The sequence below is a fragment of the Salmo salar genome, chromosome 08 (genome assembly GCF_965601325.2).
Source record: "Salmo salar chromosome 08, fSalSal1, whole genome shotgun sequence".
Taxonomy (NCBI): Eukaryota; Metazoa; Chordata; class Actinopteri; order Salmoniformes; family Salmonidae; genus Salmo; species Salmo salar.
The window spans coordinates 9,687,564-9,713,308 of NC_138298.1; the positions used below are offsets into that span (position 1 = coordinate 9,687,564).

Consider the following 25,745-nt stretch of genomic DNA (forward strand, 5'->3'; position numbering starts at 1 on the left):
TTGTGTGTGGCTGCTCGGCCATGGAAACCCATTTTATGGGTTTGGAACTTGGTAGTGAGTGTTGCAACCGAGGACAGAGGAGTTTTACGCGCTACGCTCTTCAGCACTCTGCGTTCCTGTTCTGTGAGCTTGTGTGGCTTACCACTTCGCAGCTGAGCCGTTGTTGCTCCTATAACTTCACAATAACAGCCCTTACAGTTGACTGGGGCAGCTCTAGCAGGGCAAAAATTTGACGAACTGACTTGTTGGAATCCTATGACGGTGCCACGTTGAAAGTCACTGAGCTCTTCAGTAAGGCCATTCTATGCAAATGTTTCACTATGGAGATTTCATGCTGTGTGCTCGATTTTATACACCTGTCAGCAACGGGTGTGGCTGACATAGCCGAATCCACTAATTTGAATGGGTTTTGTGTAGTATATAGTGTACAAAAAAAATGTGGGGCTTGGATCAGAAAACCAGTCAATATCTGATGCGTCCACCATTTGTCTCATATAGCGTATCTCATTCGCACATCTCCTTCACATAGAGTTGATCAGGCTGTTGATTGTGGCCTGTGGAATACTGTCCCACTCCTCTTCGATGATTGTGCGAAATTTTTGAATATTGGCGGGAACTGGAACACTCTGTCATACATGTCAATCCAGAGCATGCCAAACATGCTCAATGGGTGACATGTCTGGTGAGTATGCAGGCCATGGAACAACTAGAACATTTTCAGCATCCAGGAATTGTGTATAGAGCCTTGCGACATGGGGCTGTGCATTATCATGTTGAAACATGAGGTGATGGTGGCAGATGTCAGCAAACTGCTCGCCCACACAATGCCATACACGTGGTCTGCGATTGTGAGGCCGGTTGGACGTACTGCCAAATTCTATAAAAGAACCTTGAAGGTGGCTTTTGGTAGAGATTGGAACATTGAATTATCTGGCAACACCTCTAGTGGACATTCCTGCAGTCAGCAAGCCAATTGTATGCTCCCTCAAAACTTGAGACATCTGTGGCATTGTGTGATGTGACAAAACTGCACATTTTATTGTGGCCTTTTATTGGGTTCAACTCATTTGGTAGGTGAACCTAATATTTGGTGTAATCAGTGTATCAGTGGAGGCTGCTGAGGGGAAGAAGGCTCATACTAATAGCTGGAACAGAGTGAATAAAATGGCATGTATTTGATGCCATTTCACTTATTCCTCTCCAGCCATTACCACGAGCCCATCCTCCCCAAATAAGGTGCCACCAACCTCCTGTGCAGTGTACAGTATATAGGACTTGACTAGTACTTTCTCTGTCAGACTCTGCAATCATAACCGGTCAACCCTTTAATACGTATCACTGCAGGTTATTCATGACCAATTGTCACGTCCGTCGGATGAAGTAGACCAAGATGCAGCGTGGTGAGCGTACATTTTCCTCTTTATTGAATGTCGCCAGCAAAACCAATAAACAATACAAAACGACAGTGAAGCTTACAGGGCAAAGTGCCACAAACAAAGTTAACTACCCACAAGGACGGGTGGGAAAAAGGGCTGCCTAAGTATGGTTCCCAATCAGAGACAACGATAGACAGCTGTCCCTGATTGAGAACCATACCCGGCCAAAACAAAGAAATACAAAACATAGAAAATAGAACATAGAATGCCCACCCCAACTCACGCCCTGACCAAACCAAAATAGAGACATAAAAAGGAACTCTAAGGTCAGGGCGTGACACCAATAACTAGCAGTATTTTGTAGTACAAAGCCAGAAGGACCTATATTGCCAATTCACATTACAGTGATAATCCCACTACACAATAAATAACTGCAGTAAACTTTCACTGGGGTTTGTGTGTGTGTGTGTGTGTGTATAACCCACACGTGGGTGTGTGTGTCCTTGCCCGTGCGAGTGTGTGTGCATGCGACTGCCTGCGTGTGCATGCATGTGTGTGTGTGAGTGTGTGAGTGTCCATGTGTGTGCAAGTGTATGTGCGTGTGTGTTATAAGGTGATGAGATGCTTATTAGAGAGAGGGAGAGCGAGTACTGGCATGTTTATGTAAGAGCCCAGAGCTCTGGATTAAATGTCTTCATGGAATCAAAGAGATGGATGGGTGGATTTTATCAAACTCTCAGATTGTGTTTTAATACTGCACTATTTCCCATGATGATTAGTTTTAGTACACAGTGCACAGTACTTCACAGTACGTCCTCATGAAACACTTTCATGTTGATGGCTAAATGTGTGTGTGTGTGTGTCTGTGCATGTCCGAGTGTGTGCATGTGTGTGTTTGCATTTATCCCTCAGTGATTAAAGTGCTAAAAATTGCCTTAACCACAGTAAGTATACGCCACGGTATATCACAAAAGCAAAATACAATTCTCGCTTATATATGACATGTATCTCATACATTTAAAAAAGAAATGGCACAGTACAATTCGTATAACGATAAAAGCAGCTTATGAGACAAATTTCAATAACAAAATGGAACATGCTATCATTCTCATTTATACTCAGAGAATTGCAGGCTGACAGAAAAACATTGAATACTCTATCTTTCCCCAGGTGCCTCTCTCTCTCTCTAAAAACAATATAATATCAGGACATACAGTTCACAGCTATTTCCATCTGTGTGGTATCAGTCTGCTGAACTGACGACAAGCTGATAAAGGATGTATGATTATGGTACAGAAAGACACATTAATAAACAATCTTCCCTTTTCATTATTTTGTGTTATATACACTACGGTTGAAATGTTTGGGGTCACTTAGAAATGTCCTTGTTTCCCATGAAAACATACATGAAATTAGTTGCAAAATTAATAGGAAATATAGTCATGACGTTGACAATATTATAAAAAATTATTTTTAAATGAAATAAGAATTGTGTCCTTCAAACTTTGCTTTCGTCAAAGAATCCTCCATTTGCAGCAATTACAGCCTTGCAGACTTTTGGCATTCTAGTTGTCAATTTGTTGAGGTAATCTGAAGAGATTTCACCCCATGCTTCCTGAAGCACCTCCCACAAGTTGGATTGGCTTGATGGGCACTTCTTACGTACCATACGGTCAAGCTGCTCCCACAACAGCTCAATAGTGTTGAGATCCGGTGACTGTGCTGGTCACTCCATTATGGACAGAATACCAGCTGACTGCTTCTTCCCTAAATAATTTTTGCATAGTTTGGAGCTGTGCTTTGGGTCATTGTCTTGTTGTAGGAGGAAATTGGCTCCGCCGTCCACAGGGTATGGCATGGCATTTCAAAATGGAGTGATAGCCTTCATTCTTCAAGATCCCTTTTACCCTGTACAAATCTCCCACTTTACCACCACCTAAGCACCCCCAGACCATCACATTGCCTCCATCATGCTTGACAGATGGCGTCAAGCACTCCTCCAGCATTTTTTCTGCGTCTCACAAATGTTCTTCTTTGTGATCCCAACACATCAAACTTAGATTTGTTTGTCCATAACACTTGTTTCCAATCTTCCTCTGTCTAGTGTCTGTGTTCTTTAGCCCATCTTAATCTTTTATTTTTATTGGCCAGTCTGAGATATGGATTTTTCTTTGCAACTCTGCCTAGAAGGCCAGCATCACGGAGTCGCCTCTTCCCTGTTGACGTTGAGACTGGTGTTTTGTGGGTACTATTTAATGAAGCTGCCTTGTGAGGCGTCTGTTTCTCAAACTAAACACTCTTATGTACTTGTCCTCTTGCTCAGTTGTGCACCGGGGCCTCCCACTCCTCTTTCTATTCTGGTTAGAGACAGTTTGCGCTGTTCTGTGAAGGGAGTAGTACACAGCGTTGTACGAGATCTTTAGTTTCTTGGCAATTTCTCGCATGGAATAGCCTTCATTTCTCAGAACAAGAATAGACTGACGAGTTTCAGAAGAAAGTTCTTTGTTTCTGGACATTTTGAGCCTGTAATCGAACCCACAAATGCTGATGCTCCAGATACTCAACTAGTCTAAAGAAGGCCAGTTTGATTGCTTCTTTAATCATCCCAACAGTTTTCAGCTGTGCTAACATAATTGCAAAAGGATTTTGTAATGATCAATTAGCCTTTTAAAAGAATAAACTTGGATTAGCTAACACAACGTGGCATTGGAACACAGTAGTGATGGTTGCTGATAATGGGCCTCTGTACGCCTATGTAGATATTCCATAAAAAATCTGCTGTTTCCAGCTACAATAGTCATTTACAACATTAACAATGTCTACACTGTATTTATGATCGATTTTATGTTATTTTAATGGACAAAAAAATTGCTTTTCTTTGAAAAACATGGACATTTCTAAGTGACCCTAAACTTTTGAACAGTAGTGTATATGCCCAACCACCAACCCCTCCTAACAATCTTTCAATGGGAGACTGCCTGAGGCAATAGCCAGTGAGTAATAGATGCGCGCACAAACACACACACACACTGGTAAACTATTGGTAAGCTCTGCCTTCATTGCTTAGTCCAGATGTCACAAATCTGCCTGTTGAGACAGCAGCCTACCAGATGTCCAGTCAGTGTCGTGAGATGGGGGTGTGGAAATGAGAAAAGGCAGGAATAAATGCTTTCGAAAGCTAAGCAAATAGAAAAAAAATCTAATGAATCTCACTGCATCAAGCCAGCAAAAAATACTTTATAAAGAGCAACTGCGTTTGCAGCAAACTCACAAGAAATACTTATGTTTGGTAAAATAAAAAAATATGTAAAGACTTGCTTGGAATGTTTGAGGGACAGTTCGGAGGGCGAAACGTTGACAACAACTTTCCAAACCACTCGTGAACATTCTAGAAGCTGGTTGTGGTCGTCATCCACATCTCAGGAGAATTGATCGTCGGCCACATCATCGGGGTCACTGTAAAGGTTGGACTTGGCTACCGCCGGTTGGTTGCCATGATTACCATTGTTATCTCCGTTAACACTGGCATTGCCATGGCAGCTGGAGACAGCCTTTTTGAAGCTGTGGTGGTGATCGTTGGTGCTGTTCGTCCTGGTGTTCACGCGGGAGAGGGTGCACATGCTGCCCTGGTGACCAGATCGGTGGCGGGTGGTGTTGTTGCGCAACTCCAGCTCGTCATAGCTGGATACCCGGACAAACGGGCACCAACAGAACACCCGCTTGAAGCCCGCCCGGAACCTGTATCCAAACCACAACCCAAACCAGACAGATATACAACGAGTGCATGGTCAGATATTTCACATTTGAGAGGTGGCTAATGAATTCTGAAGAAGGTACACTGGTAGTTTTCTCATTTGGTCTTATTTTTCTAGCCAGTGGTTGCCTAGGATGTGTTCAGTAGGCACAAAGAAGAAAACATTTTTAAACGGAAAATCTAAATGAGTTATGGGTAAGGCTTAACTTCATCGTATGTTTTGGTGCCTACTGAACAGCACCCAGGTGCTAGATCCTACCTGCTGTTGAGGCAGCAATAGATGATGGGGTTGTACATTGTGGAGCTCATGGCCAGCCACAGCACTGATAGGTAGACCTGCTGGATGGACTTCCACCTCATCAGAGCCTTGTTGAGGCCCGTCACGATGAAGTAGACGTGGTACGGCAGCCAGCAGAGGGTGAAGGTCACCACCACAATGATCATCATCTTCACCACCTGGGGTTAGGAAGGGGATTGTGGGAGGATTGGAGGAATAGAGAGACAGGGAAGGAGGGGGAGACAGGGTGGAAGAGAGGGAGGGGGAGAAAGCAATGAGAAAAAGAATAGAGAATAAGAAAAGAGAGAGAGAGAGAAATATTAAGTATATTGTCTTTATTCTGTGTAGCTTTGAGACTCGATAAAAAATCAACAGTTGGTCGGCCACCTCATGCCAGGTTTCACAGAGAGCCTGATTCTGAGATGGACAGAATGTGTGACGCTCAATATATTCTCACAAGCGTGGGCACCATGATTGATTCATCATCATGTTGGCATTTTCATTCCGTCCTGGAAGCCACAGCAATTTAGGATATACTTTTTTCATCACAACAACCCCTTTCAAAAGAGCCATTCACACAACCTCAAAATAGAATTGCTTAATTTGCACATAAATGGTCAGGACAACCATTGGTGGTCCAACGGTCCATACATTGGAGATGGTAGAGCCACAATAGAATTAGGTGCATTCTATAACCTGACAATTTAGAGCCATCACAAAGGAAGCAGCTGACTTCAAAGATCCTGTGAAATTCCTGAACTGATTGTGTCATTTAAAATCCTCAAAGAGCATTTCTAAACTTGAAATCAGATCTGCATTCGCAAAAAGTTAGCACTTTGCTGCCTTGTATGGAGGAGTTCTGACAAATTTAATATAATAGAATTTGACTTTTGTTACTTTACACCGAATATCAAAGCTCAGACATGCCTGAACCATGCAAACTGCTCTTTGTCCGTCTTGTCAGTGAGGAAGATTTCTGTCCATGTACAGTTGATGTCGGACGTTTACATACACCTTAGCCAAATACATTTAAACTCAGTTACTCACAATTCCTGACATTTAACCCTAGTAAAAATTCCCATCTTAGGTCAGTTAGGATCACCACTTTATTCTAAGAATGTGAAATGTCAGAATAATAGTAGAGAGAATGATTTATTTCAGCTTTTATTTCTTTCATTACATTCCCAGTGGGTCAGAAGTTTACATACACTCAAATAGTATTTGGTAGCATTGCCTTTAAATTGTTTAACTTGGGTCAAAGGTTTCAGGTAGCCTTCCACAAGCTTCCCACTATACGTTGGGTGAATTTTGGCACATTCCTCCTGACAGAGCTGGTGTAACTGAGTCAGGTTTGTAGGCCTCCTTGCTCGCACAAGCTTTTTCAGTTCTGCCCACAAATTTTCTATAGGATTGAGGTCAGGGATTTGTGATGGCCACTCCTATACCTTGACTTTGTTGTCCTTAAACCATTTTGCCACAACTTTGGAAGTATGCTTGGGGTCATTGTCAATTTGGAAGACCCATTTGCGACCAAGCTTTAACTTCCTGACTGATGTCTTGAGATGTTGCTTCAATATATCCACATAATTTTCCTGCCTCATGATGCCATCTATTTTGTGAAGTGCACCAGACCCTCCTGTAGCAAAGCCCCCCACAATATGATGCTGCCACCCTCGTGCTTCACGGTTGGGATGGTGTTTGTCGGCTTGCAAGCCTCCCACTTTTTCCTCAAAACATAACGATGGTCATTATGGCCAAACAGTTCTATTTTTGCTTCATCAGACCAGAGGACATTTCTCTAAAAAGTGTGATCTTTGTCCCCATGTGCAGTTGCAAACTGTAGTCTGGCTTTTTTTATGCTGATTTTGGAGCAGTGGCTTCTTCCTTGCTGAGCGGCCTTTCAGGTTATGTCGATATAGGACTCGTTTTACTGTGGATATAGATACTTTTGTACCTGTTTCCTTCAGCACCTTCACAAGGTCCTTTGATGTTGTTCTGGGATTGATTTGCACTTTTTGAAGACAGAACGCGTCTCCTTCCTGAGCGGAATGACGGCTGCGTGGTCCCATGGTGTTTATACTTGCATACTATTGTTTGTACAGATGAACGTGGTACCTTCAGGCATTTGGAAATTGCTCCCAAGGATGAACCAGACTTGTGGAGGTCTACAATTGTTTTTTCTGAGGTCTTGGCTGATTTCTTTTGATTTTCCCATGATGTCAAGCAAAGAGGCTCTGCGTTTTAAGGTAGGCCTTGAAATACATCCACAGGTACACCTCCAATTGACTCAAATGATGTCAATTAGCCTATTGAAGTTTCTAAAGCCATGACATCATTTTCTGGAATTTTCCAAGCTGTTTAAAGGCACAGTTAACTTAGTGTATGTAAACTTCTGACCTACTGGAATTGTGATACACTGAATTGTAAGTCAAATAATCAGTATGTAAACAATTGTTGGGAAAATTACTTGTGTCATGCACAAAGTAGATATTCCAACCGACTTGCCAAAACTATAGTTTGTTAACAAGAAATTTGTGGAGTGGTTGAAAAACAAGTTTAATGACTCCAACCTGTCTATGTAAATTTCTGATTTCAACTGTATCTTCACTGTTGTGTTCACTATTGTGTTACTACTGTGTCATCACTATACCAGGTACAGTAGGTCATCTCATGATATAGTCTAATCAACTATACTATGTTCACAATGTCATGTGACAAGATGGCTGCCAGCCGTAGAGCAATAGTGATTGTAATTTCCAATGAATGGTTAGTCTGTCAGTCAAACAGTCTGAGAAACTCCCCAAAGCCTTTCACATAGATTCTATTCTGTCACTTTGCTCTTTAGATTTAACCTACATTCGCTAAACCTTTGAGATTCTCCATTGAGCATGCCTTTAAATCCAGCACTAGACTTAATCTGGGTCTGGGAAACAGTCGTAGTTGAATGCAAAGCACTAACTGGTGGAAAAGTGTTTACATACCGATATGACATCCAACAGATATATACATCCTAAAGACTTAAATTGAACTACAGTATGTCTCTGGGCTTGGTCATGTTTAACATATGATGCACGAAAAATGCCAACATCAGGGATATTTATTTGCATTGGTTTTGAGCCAAGAATGCAAAATAAGTTAGCATTTGGAGATGGTGGCCATATAAACAAAACCAGGATTGCTCTTTTACCTTGTACATAGACTGCTTACAGGGTACGGAAACTAATATGTCACTTTGTTATTTGGCCGAACTATCCTTTTAACTCCCAAGTAGAAAATCAATACAAACACAGCAGTACTTCAGCCCCATAAGGACGGAATTGAATACCCTTGATGTAGGAGCTCTGAAGTCAATCTCACTTTGTTGGAGAAGACTCACAGCTGGTGTTAGCCCTTCATCACAGACTAAGGATAGTCATACAGAGAACAACAACAAGGGCATCTGACGATGAATGATTTTGTCGTGATTGCAGTCTGTTGGGGCACGCACGAACACAACTCCAAAAAAGGCAAAAAAATCATTTTACAACAGCTGCTTGGGTTAAACAAGTTAGGCTAAATGAATGAATTAGAAGAAGGTGCTTTTTAGAGGGGTTCATAGTTCATGTTTTCATGTATGAAAACATTCCAAAGCACTCTTCGGTTGTCACGTCCTGACCATAGAAAGCTTTTATTTTTCTATGGTATAGTAGGTCAGGGCGTGACAGAGGGTTTTGTCTAGTTTATTTATGTCTATGTTGGTTCTAGTTTATTTTTTCTATGTTGGGTTTTTTGTCTAGTTTATGTATTTATATGTGGGGTTCTAGTTTTTGTATTTCTATATTGTTTTTTTGGGGATGATCTCCAATTAGAGGCAGCTGGTCATCGTTGTCTCTCATTGGGGATCATATTTAAGTTGTTGTTTTTCCCACTAGGTTTTGTGGGAGATTATTTTGAGTAAGTGTATGTTGCACCTCTTCGTCACGGTTTGTTGTTTTGTTTATTTGTATGTCTTGCATAGTTTCACAGTTTAAATAAAATGTGGAACGATACACACGCTGCGCTTTTGTCCCATTCTTCAGACAGCCGTAACATCGGTTATGAAATCAGCATTGACATTCTTTAGCTTTTCTAAAGTTGTTTCACAGCTTTGACAATGGATCACATTGAAATGCAGGTCAAACTTTATTCATTAACTTCCAACATGGAAAGGATAGTCAAGTGATCAATCAAGCTGTCAGTTACCTTGTTTATGAACAATAACAATTAGGATCTTATAATCAAGGATCAACTAGCTCTACCTGCATTATCTTCTGGATGGTTAATAATGTGGCATAAAGCTTATGAAGCGGTAGCATCTCTGGGACTCTGGGTCTAATGACGAGCAAACGGTGTCTGGTAGAATTCTCTCCGGAGCTACATAAAGCAGGAGAAAGGGTATCCATGACGCATTACACAGCAGGTCACAGGTATTTGACGCGAGAGCACTGCTGGTCTGCCGAAGCTGTCACAGCATGGGTAAATTGAGCTTGGTGGGAACAGATCGCTGACCTCATGAACGATTACCTTTAAACTAACCACCGAGTAGGACCTGACGGTTTGACAATGGGTGACATTCAGCCTAATGAACCTCTCTCAGCCCTCTGCTAGCTAAGTTAAAATGGTTTGGCAGGGACGTTAATGGCAAATCCAGCAACAGGCTGATAAAAATGATCCAGTCATTTAGCAGACGCTTTTATCCTAAAGTACTTCTAGTCTGTATTTATGGCCCATTCAAACCCACTGAGTATTTGGAATGGTGTATAAGTGCAAGGTTAACTAACCCTCCATCACTGCGTTGCTCAAACTAAATCAAATGAAATCAAGTTTATGTGAGGTGCATTTCACAACAAAAACAACAACAACAACAACAACAAAAACGATAAAACAATCAAAAAGAGAACCAGTTCTGAAATAAGAGCAAGTAACAACACCAAACATGTGCTGGTGCCGAGATCAAATGTCAGGCAGGATCACAGGGTACATCCCTGGTTGAAACTGTAAATTATTACGGTTTCATGGCCTCAGCCATCTGTCCAAAACAAAGAACTAGGTGTGCTGATCCCACCCCCAAACCCCCGCCCCCCCCCGTAATCTGAGTGTAATCCTCATGAATAAAACAATAACAACCCTGAAATATAGACTGGGTTCCCTCACAGGGTGTCCTTGAATAATCCAATATCCCAATAATTCCCATATCTAGTAGACGTGTCATATTGGCCATTGCCTTTCTATAATCTGTGCTCCTGTAATGTTAAAACCACATCTGGCCTAATAGATGTTAGTCATACGGGTTCAAATGACCTGAATCCTTATGGATAACTCTGGGGACCAGGGTCCGTATGTATCAAGCATCTCAGAATAGAAGTGCTGATTTTATGACCAGTTTCGCTTTTTAGATCACAATGAATGAGATAACATGGACAGGGAGAACCTGATCCCAGATCAGCACTCCAACTCTGAGACGCTTAATACATACGGATCCTGGACTCCAAGCAAAGACGAATGAAGAGATACACTGTGTCCAGTTAATAGAATGCATTGTCATCTCTAAAGAGGAGACTAATCTCTGTTGTTTCCCTGCGTAATGTTGGATTACCTGATGGGTAGCCAAATCCAGTGGGGAATACAGAGAGATCATTGTGCTATCTACAGGGTCAGGTATTAATTTCAATGGTATAGCTACATCAGTTATTGTAATGACTATGTATTGGGTCAAACACTGAAAAATCCTCAAATCCACCAGAAGCGCATATTCAGTTTATTATTATTATTGTTTGCAGAAATTATTTTCAGATCCACATTTTTAAAATGCCTACAGTATTCTACTCCTCACACCAAATGAACTAGAGTGAATGAAACGAAGACAGTTGAACGTCTCATGATTGTGTCAGTTAAAATGAATGGCTGAATGTACTGAATGATAATTCATGGTTGACGCGTTGGTTTACAAATGGAATACACATGCTTTACCAATGGACCTTATGTGTATAATGGAGTTGTATTTTTGCGTTACCTTCCTCTTGGCTGTGAGCTGGCTGTGGTAGTTATCTGATGCTTCCCCCGGAATCTCTCCTCCCCACAGTGTCACCCCCACAATGGTGTAGGTGATACCCATCACCACTAGGGGCAGCACATACACCAGCACCGTCACAATGATATGATACCTGTATACCAGAGAAGAATAGATAGCTGTAAGAGGAAGGAAAAGCAGAGCATTCCTGTGAATGTAATGGAAAACATGGTAATTTTGCAAATTATAGTTAATCTATTTCACATTTATATTCGTTAGTCTAGTTTGCTCTCCTCCTTAACTAGCCTGCACTGGTTGTGACAGGAGAGCGGATACCTGATAAATAGATAGATAGATCTCTATCAAACTAATCTCGCTATCCTGTGTGTAGTAAATTCCCATACTCATACGGACTGACTTTCCAATTACCCAATTGCCACCCAGTTCTTCCTCCAGAAGCGGGACACTCACCACCTTAAATTAACTCACCTCTATGCAATCAATGTGGCAACCCGACAAACCTTCAGTTAATTCCAGCCTTTGTTGATACAAACAGTTATTCAAGGATGTGTTTATTCAAAGTACACTGAACAAAAATATAAACTTAACATGCAACAATTTCAAAGATTTTACTGTTACAGATCATATAAAGGAAATCATTCAATTTAAATAAATGAATTAGGCCCTAATCTATGGATTTCACATGACTGGTAATACAGATATGCATCTGTTGGTGGCCACAGATATCTTTAAAAAACGGCAGGGGCGTGGATCAGAAAACCAATCAGTATCTGGAATGACCACCATTTGCCTCATGCAGCGCGACACATGTCCTTCGCATAGAGTTGGTCAAGCTGTTGATTGTGGCCTATGGAATGTTGTTCCACTCCTCTTCAATGGCTGTGCGATATTGCTGGATATTGGTGGGAACTGGGACACGCTCGTACACGTCATTCCAGAGCATCCCAAACATGCTCAATGGGTGACATGTCTGGTGAGTATGCAGGCCATAGAAGAACTGGGAAATGTTCAGCTTCCAGGAATTGTTTACAGATCATTGTGACATGGGTACATGCATTATCCTGCTGAAACATGAGGGGATGGCAGCGGATGAATGGCTCGACAATGGGCTACAGGATCTTGTCATGGTATCTCTGTGCATTCAAATTGCCATCGAAAAAATGCAATTGTGTTTTGTCCGTAGCTTATGCCTGCCCATACTATAACCCAACTTCCACCATGGGGAACTCTGTTCACAACATTGACATCAGCAAACTGCTCCCCCACACGATGCCAAAAATGCTGTCTTCCATCTGCAGTTGAAACCGGATTCATGCGTGAAGAGAACACATCTCCTGCGTGCCAGTTGCCATCGAAGGTGAGCATTTGCCCACTGAAGTTGCTTAAGACACCACAGTCAGGTCAAGACCCTGGTGAGGATGATGAGCATGCAGATGAGCTTCCCAGAGACGATTTCTGACAGTTTATGCAGAAATTCTTCAGTTTCATCAGCTGTCCAAGTGGCTGGTCTCAGATGATCCCACAGGTGAAGAAGGCAGATGTGCAGGTCCTGGGCTGGCGTGGTTGAACATGGTCTGCGGTTCTGAGGCCGGTTGGACGTACTGCCAAATTCTCTAAAACGACGCTGGGCATACATACTGACAAATTCTCTAAAACGATGTTGGAGGTGGCTTATGGTAGAGAAATTAACATTTAATTATCTGGCAACAGCTCTGGTGGACATTCCTGCAGTCAGCATGCCAATTGCACACTCCCTCAAAACTTGACACATCTGTGGTATTGTGCTGTGTGACAAAACTGCACATTTTAGAGAGGCCTTTTATTGTCTTCAGCACAAGGTGCACATGTGTAATGATCATGCTATTTAATCAGCTTATTGATATGCCACACCTGTCAGGTCGATGGATTATCTTTGCAAAGTAGAAATGATGACAAAAAGGGATGGCGCCGGAGCGTGCCGGATGGGATGGCGGACAAATTATCGGCTCTTAACCAACCATGCTATTTTGTTTGTTTTTTCGCGTTGTTCGTAACTTGTTTTGTATATAATGTTGCTGCTACCGTCTCATATGACCAAAAAGAGCTTCTGCACATCAGAACTGTGATTACTCACCTCAGATTAGACAAAGAGTTTTTCTTCAATGAGTCGGACGGGAGGGATATACTACACACACCCGACCAGGCCCAAATCCCCGTCAATCGCTGGAGAAGAAAACTGAGATTTTGCGGAAAAAGGTCAGGGTGCCTTGTGAGGATCAGGTGACGAGTGGCTAATCTTCCCTTGCCTTCCATCCTGCTAGCTAACATTCAATCGCTGGAAAACCAATGGGACGAACTGAAAGCACGTATATCCTACCAACGGGACATTAAAACTATAATATCTTATATTTCACTGAGTCGTGGCTGAATGACGACATTAAGAACATACAGCTGGCGGGTTATATACTCTATCGGTAGGATAGAACAGCAGCCTCTGGTAAGACACGGGCGGGGGCCTATGCATATACGTAAACAACAGCTGGTGCACTATATCTAAGGAAGTCTCAAGGTTTTGCTTGCCTGAGTTAGTGTGGTCTACAGCTTATAGTGAGATACTCTATCTACCTGGAGAATTTTCATCTGTATTTTTCATAGCTGTCTACATACCACCACAGACTGAAGCTGGCACTAAAACCACACTCAATGAGCTGTATACCGCCATAAGCAAACAGGAAAACGCTCATCCAGAGGTGGCGCTCCTAATGGCCCGGGACTTTAATGCAAGGAAATTTAAATTAGTTTTACCTAATTTCTATCAGCATGTTACATTTTTAGACTACATTTATTTCACACACAGAGATGCGTACAAAGCTCTCCCTCGCACTTCATTTGGGAAATCTGACCATAACTCTATCTTCCTGCTTACAAGCAAAAATTGAAGCAGGAAGCACCAGTGACTCGGTTTACACAAAAGTGGTCAGATGAAGCAGATGCTAAACTACAGGACTGTTTTGTTAGCACAGAGTGGAATATGTTCCGGGATTCTTCCGCATTGAGGAGTACGCGATATCAGTCACTGGCTTTATCAATACGTGCATGGAGGACGTCATTCCCACAGTGTCCGAATGTACATACCTCAACCAGAAGCCATGGTTTACAGGGAACATTCACAATGAGCTAAAGGGTAGAACTGCCGCTTTCAAGGAGCGGGACTCTAACACAGAAGCTTATAAGAAATCCCGCTATGCCCTCCGACGAACCATCAAACAGGCAAAGCTTCAATACGGGACTAAGATTGAATCGTACTACACCGGCTCCGATGCTCATTGGATGTGGCAGGGCTTGCAAACTATTACAGACTACAAAGGGAAGCACAGCCGAGAGCTGCCCAGTGACACGAGCTTACCAGACGAGCTAAATAACTTCTATGCCCTTTCTAGGCAAGTAACACTGAAACATGTATGAGAGCACCAGCTGTTCTGGACGACTGTGTCATCAAGCTCTCCGCAGCCGATGTGAGTAAGACCTTTAAACAGGTCAACATTCACAAGGTCGCAGGGCCAAATGGATTACCAGGACGTGTAGTCTGAGCATGCGCTGACCAACTGGCAGGTGTCTTCACTGACATTTTCAACCTCTCCCTGTCTTAGTCTGTAATACCAACATGTTTCAAGCAGACCACCATGGTCGCTGTGCCCAAGAACACTAAGGTAACCTGCCTAAATGACTACCGACCCGTAGCACTCACATCTGTAGCCATGAAATTCTTTGAAAGGCTGGTCATGGCTCACATCAACACCATTATGCCAGAAACCCTAGACCAACTCCAATTTGCATACTGCACCAACAGATCCACTGATGATGATACAATCTCTATAGCACTCCACACTGCCCTTTCACACCTCTACAAAAGGAACACCTATGTGAGAATGCTACTCATTGACTACAGCTCAGCGTTCAACACCATAGTGCCCTCAAAGCTCATCACTAAGCTAAGGACCCTGGGACTAAACACCTCCCTCTGCAACTGGATCCTGGACTTCCTGACGGGCAGCCCCCAGGTGGTAAGGGGACTACAGGAAAAGGAGGACTGAGCACGCCCCATTCTCATCGACGGGGCTGTAGTGGAACAGGTTGAGAGCATCAAGGTCCTTGGCGTCCACGTCACCAACAAACTAACATGGTCCAAGCACACCAAGACCATCGTGAAGGGGGCATGACAAAACCTATTCCCCCTCAGGAGACTGAAAAGATTTGGCATGGGTCCTTAGATCCTCAAACGGTTTTACAGCTGCACCACCGAGAGCATCCTGACGGATTGCATCACTGCCTGGTATGGCAACTGCTCGGCCTCCGACTGCAAGGCACTGCAGAGGGTAGTGCGTACGGCCCAGTACATCACCGGGGCCAAGCTTCCTGCCATCCAGGACCTCTATACCAGGCGGTGTCAGAGGAAGGCCCTACAAATTGTCAAAGACTCCAGCCACCCTAGTCATAGCCTGTTCTCTCTGTTACCGCACGACAAGCGGTATCGGAGCGCCAAGTTTAGGTCCAAGAGGCTTCTAAAAAGCTTCTACCCCCAAGACTCCTGAACCAAATGGCTACCCAGACTATTTGTATTGCCCCCCTCCCCCCACCCTTCTACGCTGCTGCAACTCTCTGTTATTATCTATGCATAGACACTTTAATAACTCTACCTACATGTACATATTACCTCATTTACCTCGACACCGGTGCCCCCGCACATTGACTCTGTACCGCTACCCCCTGTATATAGCCCCTCTATTGTTATTTACTGCTGCTCTTTCATTATTTGTTATTCTTATCTCTTTCTTTTTTTAGGTATTTTCTATCAACTGCATTGTTGGTTAAGGGCTTGTAAGTAAGCATTTCACTGTTGTATTCGGTGTATGTGACAAATACAATTTGATTTGATTCTTCTTTTTTTATATATATGTTTTTTGTGCATATGGAATATTTCTGGAAACTTTCATTTCAGCTCATGAAACATTGTATGTATGAACACCATACATGTTGCGTTTATATTTTTGCTCGGTATAAGTTTGTGCTCATTTATAGTGTAGCTTTGATTTGAGCCCATTTGATATGTTTTTCTATGTGCCATTATTCATAGTATTTTTTGTTGGTATCTAAGTAGGTTTGTTTGTGTAGATATTGATTATGTTACTTAGATAATTTTTCATATTGTAGTTACTATTGAGTTTTGAGTATATTTTGATGTATGTGCTTTTGACTAGTGCCTGTATAATTGGCCAAGTTAATTGCCTTACAATGCTGTTCCTGGAGAGCTACCCTCCTGTAGGTATTCAATCCAGTTGTAACTAACCTGATTCATTTTATCAACCAGCTAATTACTAAAATCAGGTGCGAATGATTAGGGTTGGAGAGAAAATCTACGCGACGGTAGCTCTCCAGGAATTAGTGAAAGAGCCCTGCCTTACATTGATATGTAAGGTGATTCTATTGTTGATTCCTAGAGAAAACCATCCTTATCCTAGCAACATTCTTTAATCTATCAATAAACAGGGAATTAGCCCTTTTGAAGTGTATCTCCAACTCCCAGTGTTCTTATTGATACACCACCACAGTAGCCCACACTCAAACCACCAGCAGCAAGTTCACCTTGTACAGTTTCATTACCAATCAACCCAAAACTGTTTTCAGATCAGTGAAGATGAACAAGAGGTGAGTCAAGGAAGCCACTTTAGACTATTGAGATGCACCCGGAGTGTCTCACTCACATGAACGAGTCATCCGAGGGCCGGGGCCAGGCCACGTAGCATATGGTCCTGCGGGGCAGGATACGGATGGTGGAGTTGAAGCAGAGGGGGAAGGCCAGCACCACGGCCAGTGCCCAGATACACACAATCACCACCTTGGTGGCTGTGGCTGACAGCCGTGGTTTCAGCGGGTGGATGATGGCCATGTACCTGCAGGGATGTCAAATCAAATGAAATCAATCTTTATTTAATAGCAAATTTCAGACATGAATGCGACGCAATGTGCTTCACAGGAAATAAAAAAAAAATAAAAAAAAATAGAAACATAAATATTTACTACACAACAAACATAAGAGTATAAAAAAACTAAAGAACAACAATTAAAACTGAAAGACTAAAAAAGCACCCTAAGGAAAAGCAAAACTTAAAAAGGTGTGTTTTAAGATATATTTTAAATATGTCCACAGTTTCTCTGGCAGGCTCTCTGGCAGGCTTTTCCAGAGGCTGGGGGCATAGTAACTAAAGGCTGCCTCTCCATGCCTCTTGGTCCTAGGCTTTGGGATAGTTAAAAGGCAAGTGCCAAAGGACCTGAGGGACCTCCTGGGTACGTAACTCAAAAGCATGTCTGGCATGTATTGGGGTGCACAATTGTGGATTGATTTAAAAACCAATACAATCTTAAAATGTATTCTTAAACACACAGGCAGCCAGCGCAGAGACTTTAAAACAGGTGTAATGTGTGCTTTCTGTCTGGCCGTGTTGCTGCATTCTGTATATTTTGCAGTTGGCCAATGGCTTTCTTGGGTAGACCAGACAGGAGAGCATTAGAGTAGTAAAGCCTGCTGTAATAAAAGCATGGATGAGTCTCTCTGTATCAACCTGAGATAGAAATGGCCGCAACTTGGCAATGTTCCTCAGGTGGTAAAAAGTTATTTTGGTCACATTCCTAATGTGTGATTCCAAATTAAGTTCAGAATCTAAAATGACACCTATGTTTTTTAGCTAGTGTTTTATCTTATTTGACAGTGAATTAAAATATTAATATGAAAATATTAATTAAATATATATAGATTCTGTGTGCTTTGGCTCCAATTATAAGTACCTCGGTCTTGTCTTGATTTAGCTGAAGGAAGTTGTGAGCCTTCCAAGTATTTAAATCACTAATACAGTATAATAATTTATCTGTGGAGCTAAAATGCTCTGGTGACACAGAAATGTAAAGCTGTGTATAGTTTGCGTAGTTGTGAAAATCAATGTTGTGCGTTCTGATAACGCTGCCAAGGGGAAACATATACATGAACGGAACAGTACTGAACCCAAAATCGAACCTTGTGGAACGTCACATGGGATATGACATTTCTCTGTGTTGTTCACTCTCGACCGGTTAAATGGGTCCTAAACCAATTTAGAACTAGAGGGAAGAGACCAACCCACCTCTCCAGTCTGTCCAGAAGGACATCATCATGCAGCACTTAAATCAAAGAGTACACGGACAGAAGGCTGTTCAGCATCTGTGTTGGCTCTAAGATCATTTAACACTTTAACTTACGCTGTCCCTGTGCTTTGGCGGGCAAGACAACTAGATTGAATTTTTTCAAAAATAATAAATAAAAAAAAATTTTAAAATCATTTAGCTGTTTAAAAAAAAAAAATTCTAGAAGGTTGGAGATTGGCCAAAAATTGCTAAGAGCTGAAGAATCTAGATTACTTTTCTTCAGAAGGGGTTTCACCCCGGCAGTTGTTAGTGCAGTGGGGAAAGTGAAATAGGGAGTGATTAACCATGTAAAATAACTCCATAGTGCCTTTGCGTGGTAGGCTAGGGCAAATACCATCACACTTCTCATCAGGTCTTGCTTGACTGATACCCAGCCTAATGTTTGTTATCTTATCTCTGAAATATGCCACAAACTCATCACATTTATATGTGGAGGAAAGTTCATATCGGTTTATGGGGGTAGGATTTACAGTCTGAAGACAGCCATGTTTCAGTGAAAAAGATGCAATCAACTTTGCGCTCAGTAATGAGTGTGGGCCACTCTGCCCCTGGGTAACCAATGTATTAACCAATGCATCTGCCTCAAGGTAACCAATGTATTAACGTTACAACCACGTTTTTCTACAATCTATCAGAATGGTAAGACATGACAATTTGTATAAACTCACTAAAAGGCGGCTTTAAAAGAGCATGAATTAGGTTACTCACAATAACCATAGTGCCATTTCTACAGGAGTTGATATGCTTTCCAAATCCTCTGTTGCTTATTCTGACAGGGAGGACTGGAGCACTACCAGACCCTGTCCGTCAGTCTCTAAAATAGTCTCTAAAAAAAAGTTCAAGAGGTCAGTCAGGGGGTGAAAGCAAAGATGCTGGATAAATGAAGATGTCTAACTCAAGCCGTTTACCATTAAAAAACATTGTCACAGTTCCGGTCTACATAAGGGGTGGCTCTTCCATAGACACAAATGCGATCGCCTCCTGGGTCTGGTGTACTTAGTTCATTGACTGTATATCAACCAGAAAAAAGGACCCAGTGAGATGTCTCGCTTCCTCTTCCGTCTCTGGTGAAAGGTTATTAGGTCAAAGTTCAAAGGTCATGGTTGACTTGGTATTTTGTTCCTCCATACACTGCTTGCTTGAGAGGTTTGACTTTTTTATTCTGAGTAGTGCGTATACCCTGACTAAAGTTAAGGCATACAATTTAGTATGCAGGACCCACTGGGCACACACTGGTTGAATCAATGTAATTTCCACATAATTTCTATGAAATTACGTTGAACCAACGTGGAATAGACATTGAATTTACATCTGTACCCAGTGGGAAATGTGTTGTTGTACAACTGCATTTTTTCCCGAACGTGAATAAAACAAGCTCCTCTTGACAAAAGCCAGAGGGCAGGTTGAAATACTACGATGTCAAATCAAACAGTAAATAAAATACCAATCTTCTCTGGAGCGGCCACCATTAGGATAGTGATGTGTGTGTGTGTGGATGTCAATGTCTGTGCCCAACTTCAGATTGCTTTCAGGTACTCAAAACAAAGGATGCCCCATGTGGAGCTAGTTATGATTGATTGACTCTTCCCAGTATATCTTTAATTGGATTCAACAGTGCTGTTTGTTTGGTTTTCAGTAAACAAAGATTCCATTTCCCCAGAACTTACTGCTAGACTGTCAGGTTTCATCCTGTCCTGTCCTGACCTTACCTTACCTTACCTTACCTGACCTGACCTTACCTTACCTTACCTTACCTTACCTTACCTTACCTTACCTTACCTTACCTTACCGTCTGTCTGTCCTGTCTGTCTGTCTGTCTGTCTGTCTGTCTGTCTGTCTGTCTGTCCTGTCTGTCTGTCTGTCTGTCTGTCTGTCTGTCTGTCTGTCTGTCTGTCTGTCTGTCTGTCTGTCTGTCTGTCTGTCTGTCTGTCTGTCTGCGTGCGTGCGTGCGCGTGAATACCTGTGCTGTGTGTGTGTTCTGTCTTTGATTCTGTGTATCAAAGGCACACAGTAGACCTATAAGTAGTCAGGTCTTGGTCATGCAGGTGCAGATTAACTCGTTTGACTAACTTCAAAGTGAGATGAAAAGAGATGTTGGACTGTAGTCCTACTATGAAACAACTTGTAAACGTATAGAATTGACCTCCAGACACCTGAGGCCTCATTTATTTATGTTTTGATGTTATGGTTATAAAACTGTCATAAATAATGCACTGTGCCAAATTATTAGCAGGCTACTGTTATTTGAGTGAATTCTGAAAAAGTGGAACACTTTTTGCATTTCTGTCTTCTGTAATCTCTTCAGACATCTATCCAACACATGATACGTTGCTGAAATCCTCAGATGTTTCTGTAGAGGTGTGGGCAGAATGTTTTAATCTTTTGCGGTGACTTTTTTAACCTCTACAGGATCGGTTCCAGAAAATGATGTCATGGCTTTAGAAGCTTCTGATAGGCTAATTGACATAATTTGAGTCAATTGGAGGTGTACCTGTGGATGTATTTCAAGGCCTACCTTCAAACTCAGTGCCGCTTTGCTTGACAAAAAGAATTGTAGATGTCACGTCCTGACCAGTAATAGGGGATATTTGTTATTGTAGTTGGTCAGGACGTGGCAGGGGGTATTTGTTTTATGTGGTTCGGGGGTTGTGTGTATGTAGAGGGGTGTTGTATTTGTGTGTTCCGGGGTTTTTGGTGTATGTTCCTGTTTTGGTATTCTAGGTTTTCTAGGTTGTGTATTTCTTTATTGGCCTGGTGTGGCTCTCAATCAGGAACAGCTGTACATCGTTGTTTCTGATTGAGAGTCATACTTAGGGAGATTGTTTTCACCTGTCTCGTTGTGGGAGATTGTTTTTGCACTGCTGTTAGTATAGCCTGCGAAACTGTTGTACTGTCGTTCCTTGTTTATTGTTTTTTCGTGTTCACTTATAAATAAAATAATGATGAGCACGCAACCCGCTGCGTCTTGGTCTAATCCCTTCGACAGTCGTTACAGTAGACCTCCACAAGTCTGGTTCATCCTTGGGAGCAATTTCCACGAACAACAGTATGCAAGTTTCTAGCTCCTGCCCTGGTATAGGCTCTGAGGTTAAATAGTACATGTTGTGCTCCTATCGCACAGCCATACTAAAGCCTACCGTTACTGTCATAGGCTACCGGTCTATTTACTTTTGCGCATGGTTGGCTATTAAATGAGCGATGGATAAATGGTAGCCTAATATTTGTTGTATACGGGGAATTAACCAGTTATGTCAGAAAAGTAGAGACATGCCCTGTTATGATTTAGGCCTATGTAATTAAAGTAAATATAGGTGTCAGGGCTTTCGGAAGGATCGGACCAATACGCAGCGTGATCGTAGTTCCACATCTTTTATTCGTGAAACGAATGCAATATACCATAAACTTGAAATACAAAAACAAGAAAGCCGTGACGCAGAGCAGGCATACACTACTCACAAAATAATCACTCACAAAACACCAGTGGGACAAACATCAACTTAAATATGGCCTCCAATTAGAGACAACGACAACCGGCTGCTTCTAATTGGAGGTCATGCCAAACAAAAACTAACCTAGAAATACAAAACTAGAAACTAAACAGAAATACAAAAACGGACAAACACCCCCTGTCACGCCCTGACCTACTCTATCATAGAAAATAACAACTTACTAAGGTCAGGACGTGACAATAGGCTATTAGGCAAGATGCTGCTCAGTCATCTTCTTACCAAAGCCAAATGCATCTGTTTTATATAGGCCTACGTTTGAATGTTTTTATTAGTCTACCATTAATTATTATAATTCCCGTGCATCAAACACCTCCATTTCCCCCAAAATAACAATATTTGCTTGCGATACAGTTGATCAACCACTAGGTTCTGAGTATGTATGGTCTTAGATATGCATAGAGATACACACCTTCCCATCAAGTTCAAAATGAATAAATACCAACTTTTGTAGGAAAACTGGCACAGCAGGGTAAATCAAGTGTGTGCTTGCGTGTGTACACACTTGCTTGCGTTTGCATGTGTGCGCACATGTGCGTGTGTGTATGTGGGGCCGCTTGCTCGCTCATGTGTGGCTGTGTGTTGGTGTGAGTATAGCTTTCATATAAGCACTCCTGGCACTTAAAGACATTATTTCACTGCAGGTACTCCATTTTAATTATTTAATCAGCATGTCCCTCCATAATGATAGGTTGTCTGCACAGTGGAGCTCATTAGAAGTAATCTGGCTCTTTTACACACCAACTGAGTAATGAAATGCTTGATCAAATCCTCAAGAACCTCAATTGTTTTCTCATTTTGTCTGCATCCCAAATGGCACCCTATTCCTTTTATAGTGCAGTACTTTTGCCCAGCACTCATAGAGATCATAAGTAGTGAAATGAATAGGGAAAAGGGTGCCATTTGGGACGCACATTATGTTGCAGGATCTTTATTGGTTAGATTAGTGCTACATTCAGTTCATTCTCATTTTGACAGAATGTAAGGAGAGGATTGGTTTCCCATGTCTCTCTGTGTGTGCGTTAATAACCTGTATGCATACATTGCATGCATAACAGGCTACTAGGATGATGTATGGAAATTATGGCATCTGAGCAACATCAGGTAACTTGTTATTCCATTAGGCCAACCTTTTTCTTTTTTCATTTAAGGGGTTTGATTATAGAATCAGTACACGAGGCTATTATTCATGAAATCGGCCTAGCATTAAATAAATAATAATAAATTGTCACATTTAATATAGGTCAATACAATGCATTTCACCAAATTTTATAAAATGTGAGAGATTGAAGTTGATGTCTCCAGAGCTCACCTGTCGACTGCTATTGCGCACATTGAATAGATGCTTGAAAACACTGCTGTGACAGGGAAAAAGTTGTGGAACTTGCAGTATGATTCTCCAAAGTACCAATTGCCGTGAGCAGCGTATATGAAATTAATCAACGTGTTGAACGCGGCCATTAAGGCGTCAGAGAAAGCCAAGTTGAGTAAAAAGTAGTTTGTCACGGTCCGCATCCTCTTGTGCGCTAATACGATCCAAATCACTATCAGGTTCCCAAAAACCGCCACGGCCAGCACAAGGCTGTACGCGACCGACCATAGCACGATGCGCCAAGCCGGTTGTACGAACTGATTTGTAAAGGTCCTAGTTGTGTTCGATCCGTTGTTTGCCGCAGCCATTCCTCTAGTCTCCCTGCCGAGATTTACTTGGATTCAATCCCTGGAGGTGGCATCAGTTGTGTTGGCACACAACTCCGTAGCGCACCAAGACGCGCTATTGCTCTGCTCAATACGGTCACGTTAAGTCCCTCTTCATTTATATTGCTGTTCCCGTCAATACACGGCCAACGCGTTTGGGAGACAGTCGTAACAAAATGTCCACTGACAACTCCAATAAATAATTGACACTTGAGGAGCGCGGAACTTCTGATCCATAGGATAGGCTACTACTTAAATAGGCGACCGATAATATTCGAACAGTTCTTCTTTCTAATAGCATCCTCATTCATTCTCTTGAATGCATCCGAATGCAACTGCGCAACACTTTGAAAACGGTAGATCCTTCAGCCACGATTCCATACAAATGAGACATAAACATATGGCAAGCATGGAATTTGATGGCGAGTCACTTAGAAATGCCTTACATGATCCTGATAAACGACATGCACGCATCAGGAACTGATGAAAGGACTGCCGCATCTGTCGCTTCCATTGACTGAGTCGTTAATTTCACTCATGGGACATCTCCGTGATTAATGCTACTTCGTCATTGTCACTGCAAGTATTGAAAATATATTGACTAAGTTTATTAAACAGTCATATTTGATAAAGGTGTCTAGTATCTCCAAAATGTGTTGCTTTTACCCTAAATAACTCTCTTAATTTCCAAGATCGATTTTCAATAGATGGATCTGCCAAGGCCTTACCACCTAAATTCATTCAGTTCCCAATAGGCCTATGTCAACCTTTTCGCGATGGACTGGACTTTATGATCCTAATGCACTCATTCAAAACAATCAATCAAACTTTCAGGGTACCAAACCAAGATGTGTTTTTGAAGCTTCAGCTTTGGAGCTCATGCTCCGTTGTGACTGATCAACTTGTATCTCATAACGAAAGTCACATCATCCAAAAACTACACAGCCCCCCTCTGTATTCAACAGCATCCAAACCACCGAGCATCCTCATTCGTGTCACCTAAGCAGTATGGAAAGGACAGATAGGCTTCATCCCAAACGGCACCCTCTTCCCATCATAGCGCATTATTTTGGGGGGCTCTGGTCAAAAGTGGTGCACTATATAGGGAATAGGGTGCTATTTGGGACACACTCAGAGGCAGGTGGGAAAGTGCTTTTTATCCACTGATCTACATGCTCAGTATAAAAAGTAGAAAAGATGACGCCACAACGACGTTAAGACATTAATGTCCCCGACCACAGGTGTTCACTGCTGAGGGAGTCAGGCCAATTAGGTTTCTCTCTCCCCTTCTCCTGGTGAGTTCCCCTAGCAATTATGCAGGATAACACCTGATGTGCCCCTTTTAATGATTCATTTAACAGTCTGCGTTCCTTCCTAGCTGGATTGCGTATGGGGAGCTGTAAGGGCCATCTTCTGGTGGTGTGGGAATAGAGTGGGGGTGACACACACACGCACGCACGCACACACACACACACACACACACACACACACACACACACACACACACACACACACACACACACACACCACACACACACACACACACACACACACACACACACACACACACACACACACACACACACACACACACACACAGGGGGTCATCAGATATTCATTGTCAGCAGGCATCCTTGTCTCTGCAATAACAATGGGAGTCATTGTCACAAAGGCGGAAAGGCAGGTAGGAGGAAGCGAGATCAGGTGGGAACATTCTAACCAATGAGAGGGCAGATATGTGTGTGAACAACAGACACAACTCTGATATAAAATTGTTTTTCTCAAAGTTGCCGAGATGCCAAGGACGTCCACTTATATCAGTGCATTTGTAGCAGCCTACAGATTCCGAAACTTGTATTCGATCAAATAA

The 25,745-nt window shown here is 42.2% G+C and overlaps 1 protein-coding gene across 2 annotated transcripts; it reads right to left on the reverse strand.

Annotated features, from left to right (window-relative positions):
- Positions 1-1,400: 1,400 nt before the first annotated feature.
- On the reverse strand, positions 1,401-25,401 carry LOC106609949 (neuromedin-K receptor). Of its 2 annotated transcripts, XM_014209014.3 has the most exons (5): positions 23,490-25,399; positions 17,198-17,386; positions 11,439-11,589; positions 5,390-5,586; positions 1,401-5,114 (listed from the first exon to the last, which is right to left on the reverse strand). In XM_014209014.3, exons 1-5 carry the CDS (start codon positions 23,855-23,857, stop codon positions 4,796-4,798), a joined length of 1,224 nt encoding a protein of 407 aa, XP_014064489.1. In that variant the 5' UTR covers positions 23,858-25,399; the 3' UTR covers positions 1,401-4,795. The 2 variants fall into 2 exon arrangements, with proteins under 2 accessions (XP_014064489.1, XP_045578622.1); XM_045722666.2 differs by lacking the exon at positions 1,401-5,114 and having other exon boundaries at positions 5,386-5,586; positions 23,490-25,401.
- Positions 25,402-25,745: the final 344 nt, after the last annotated feature.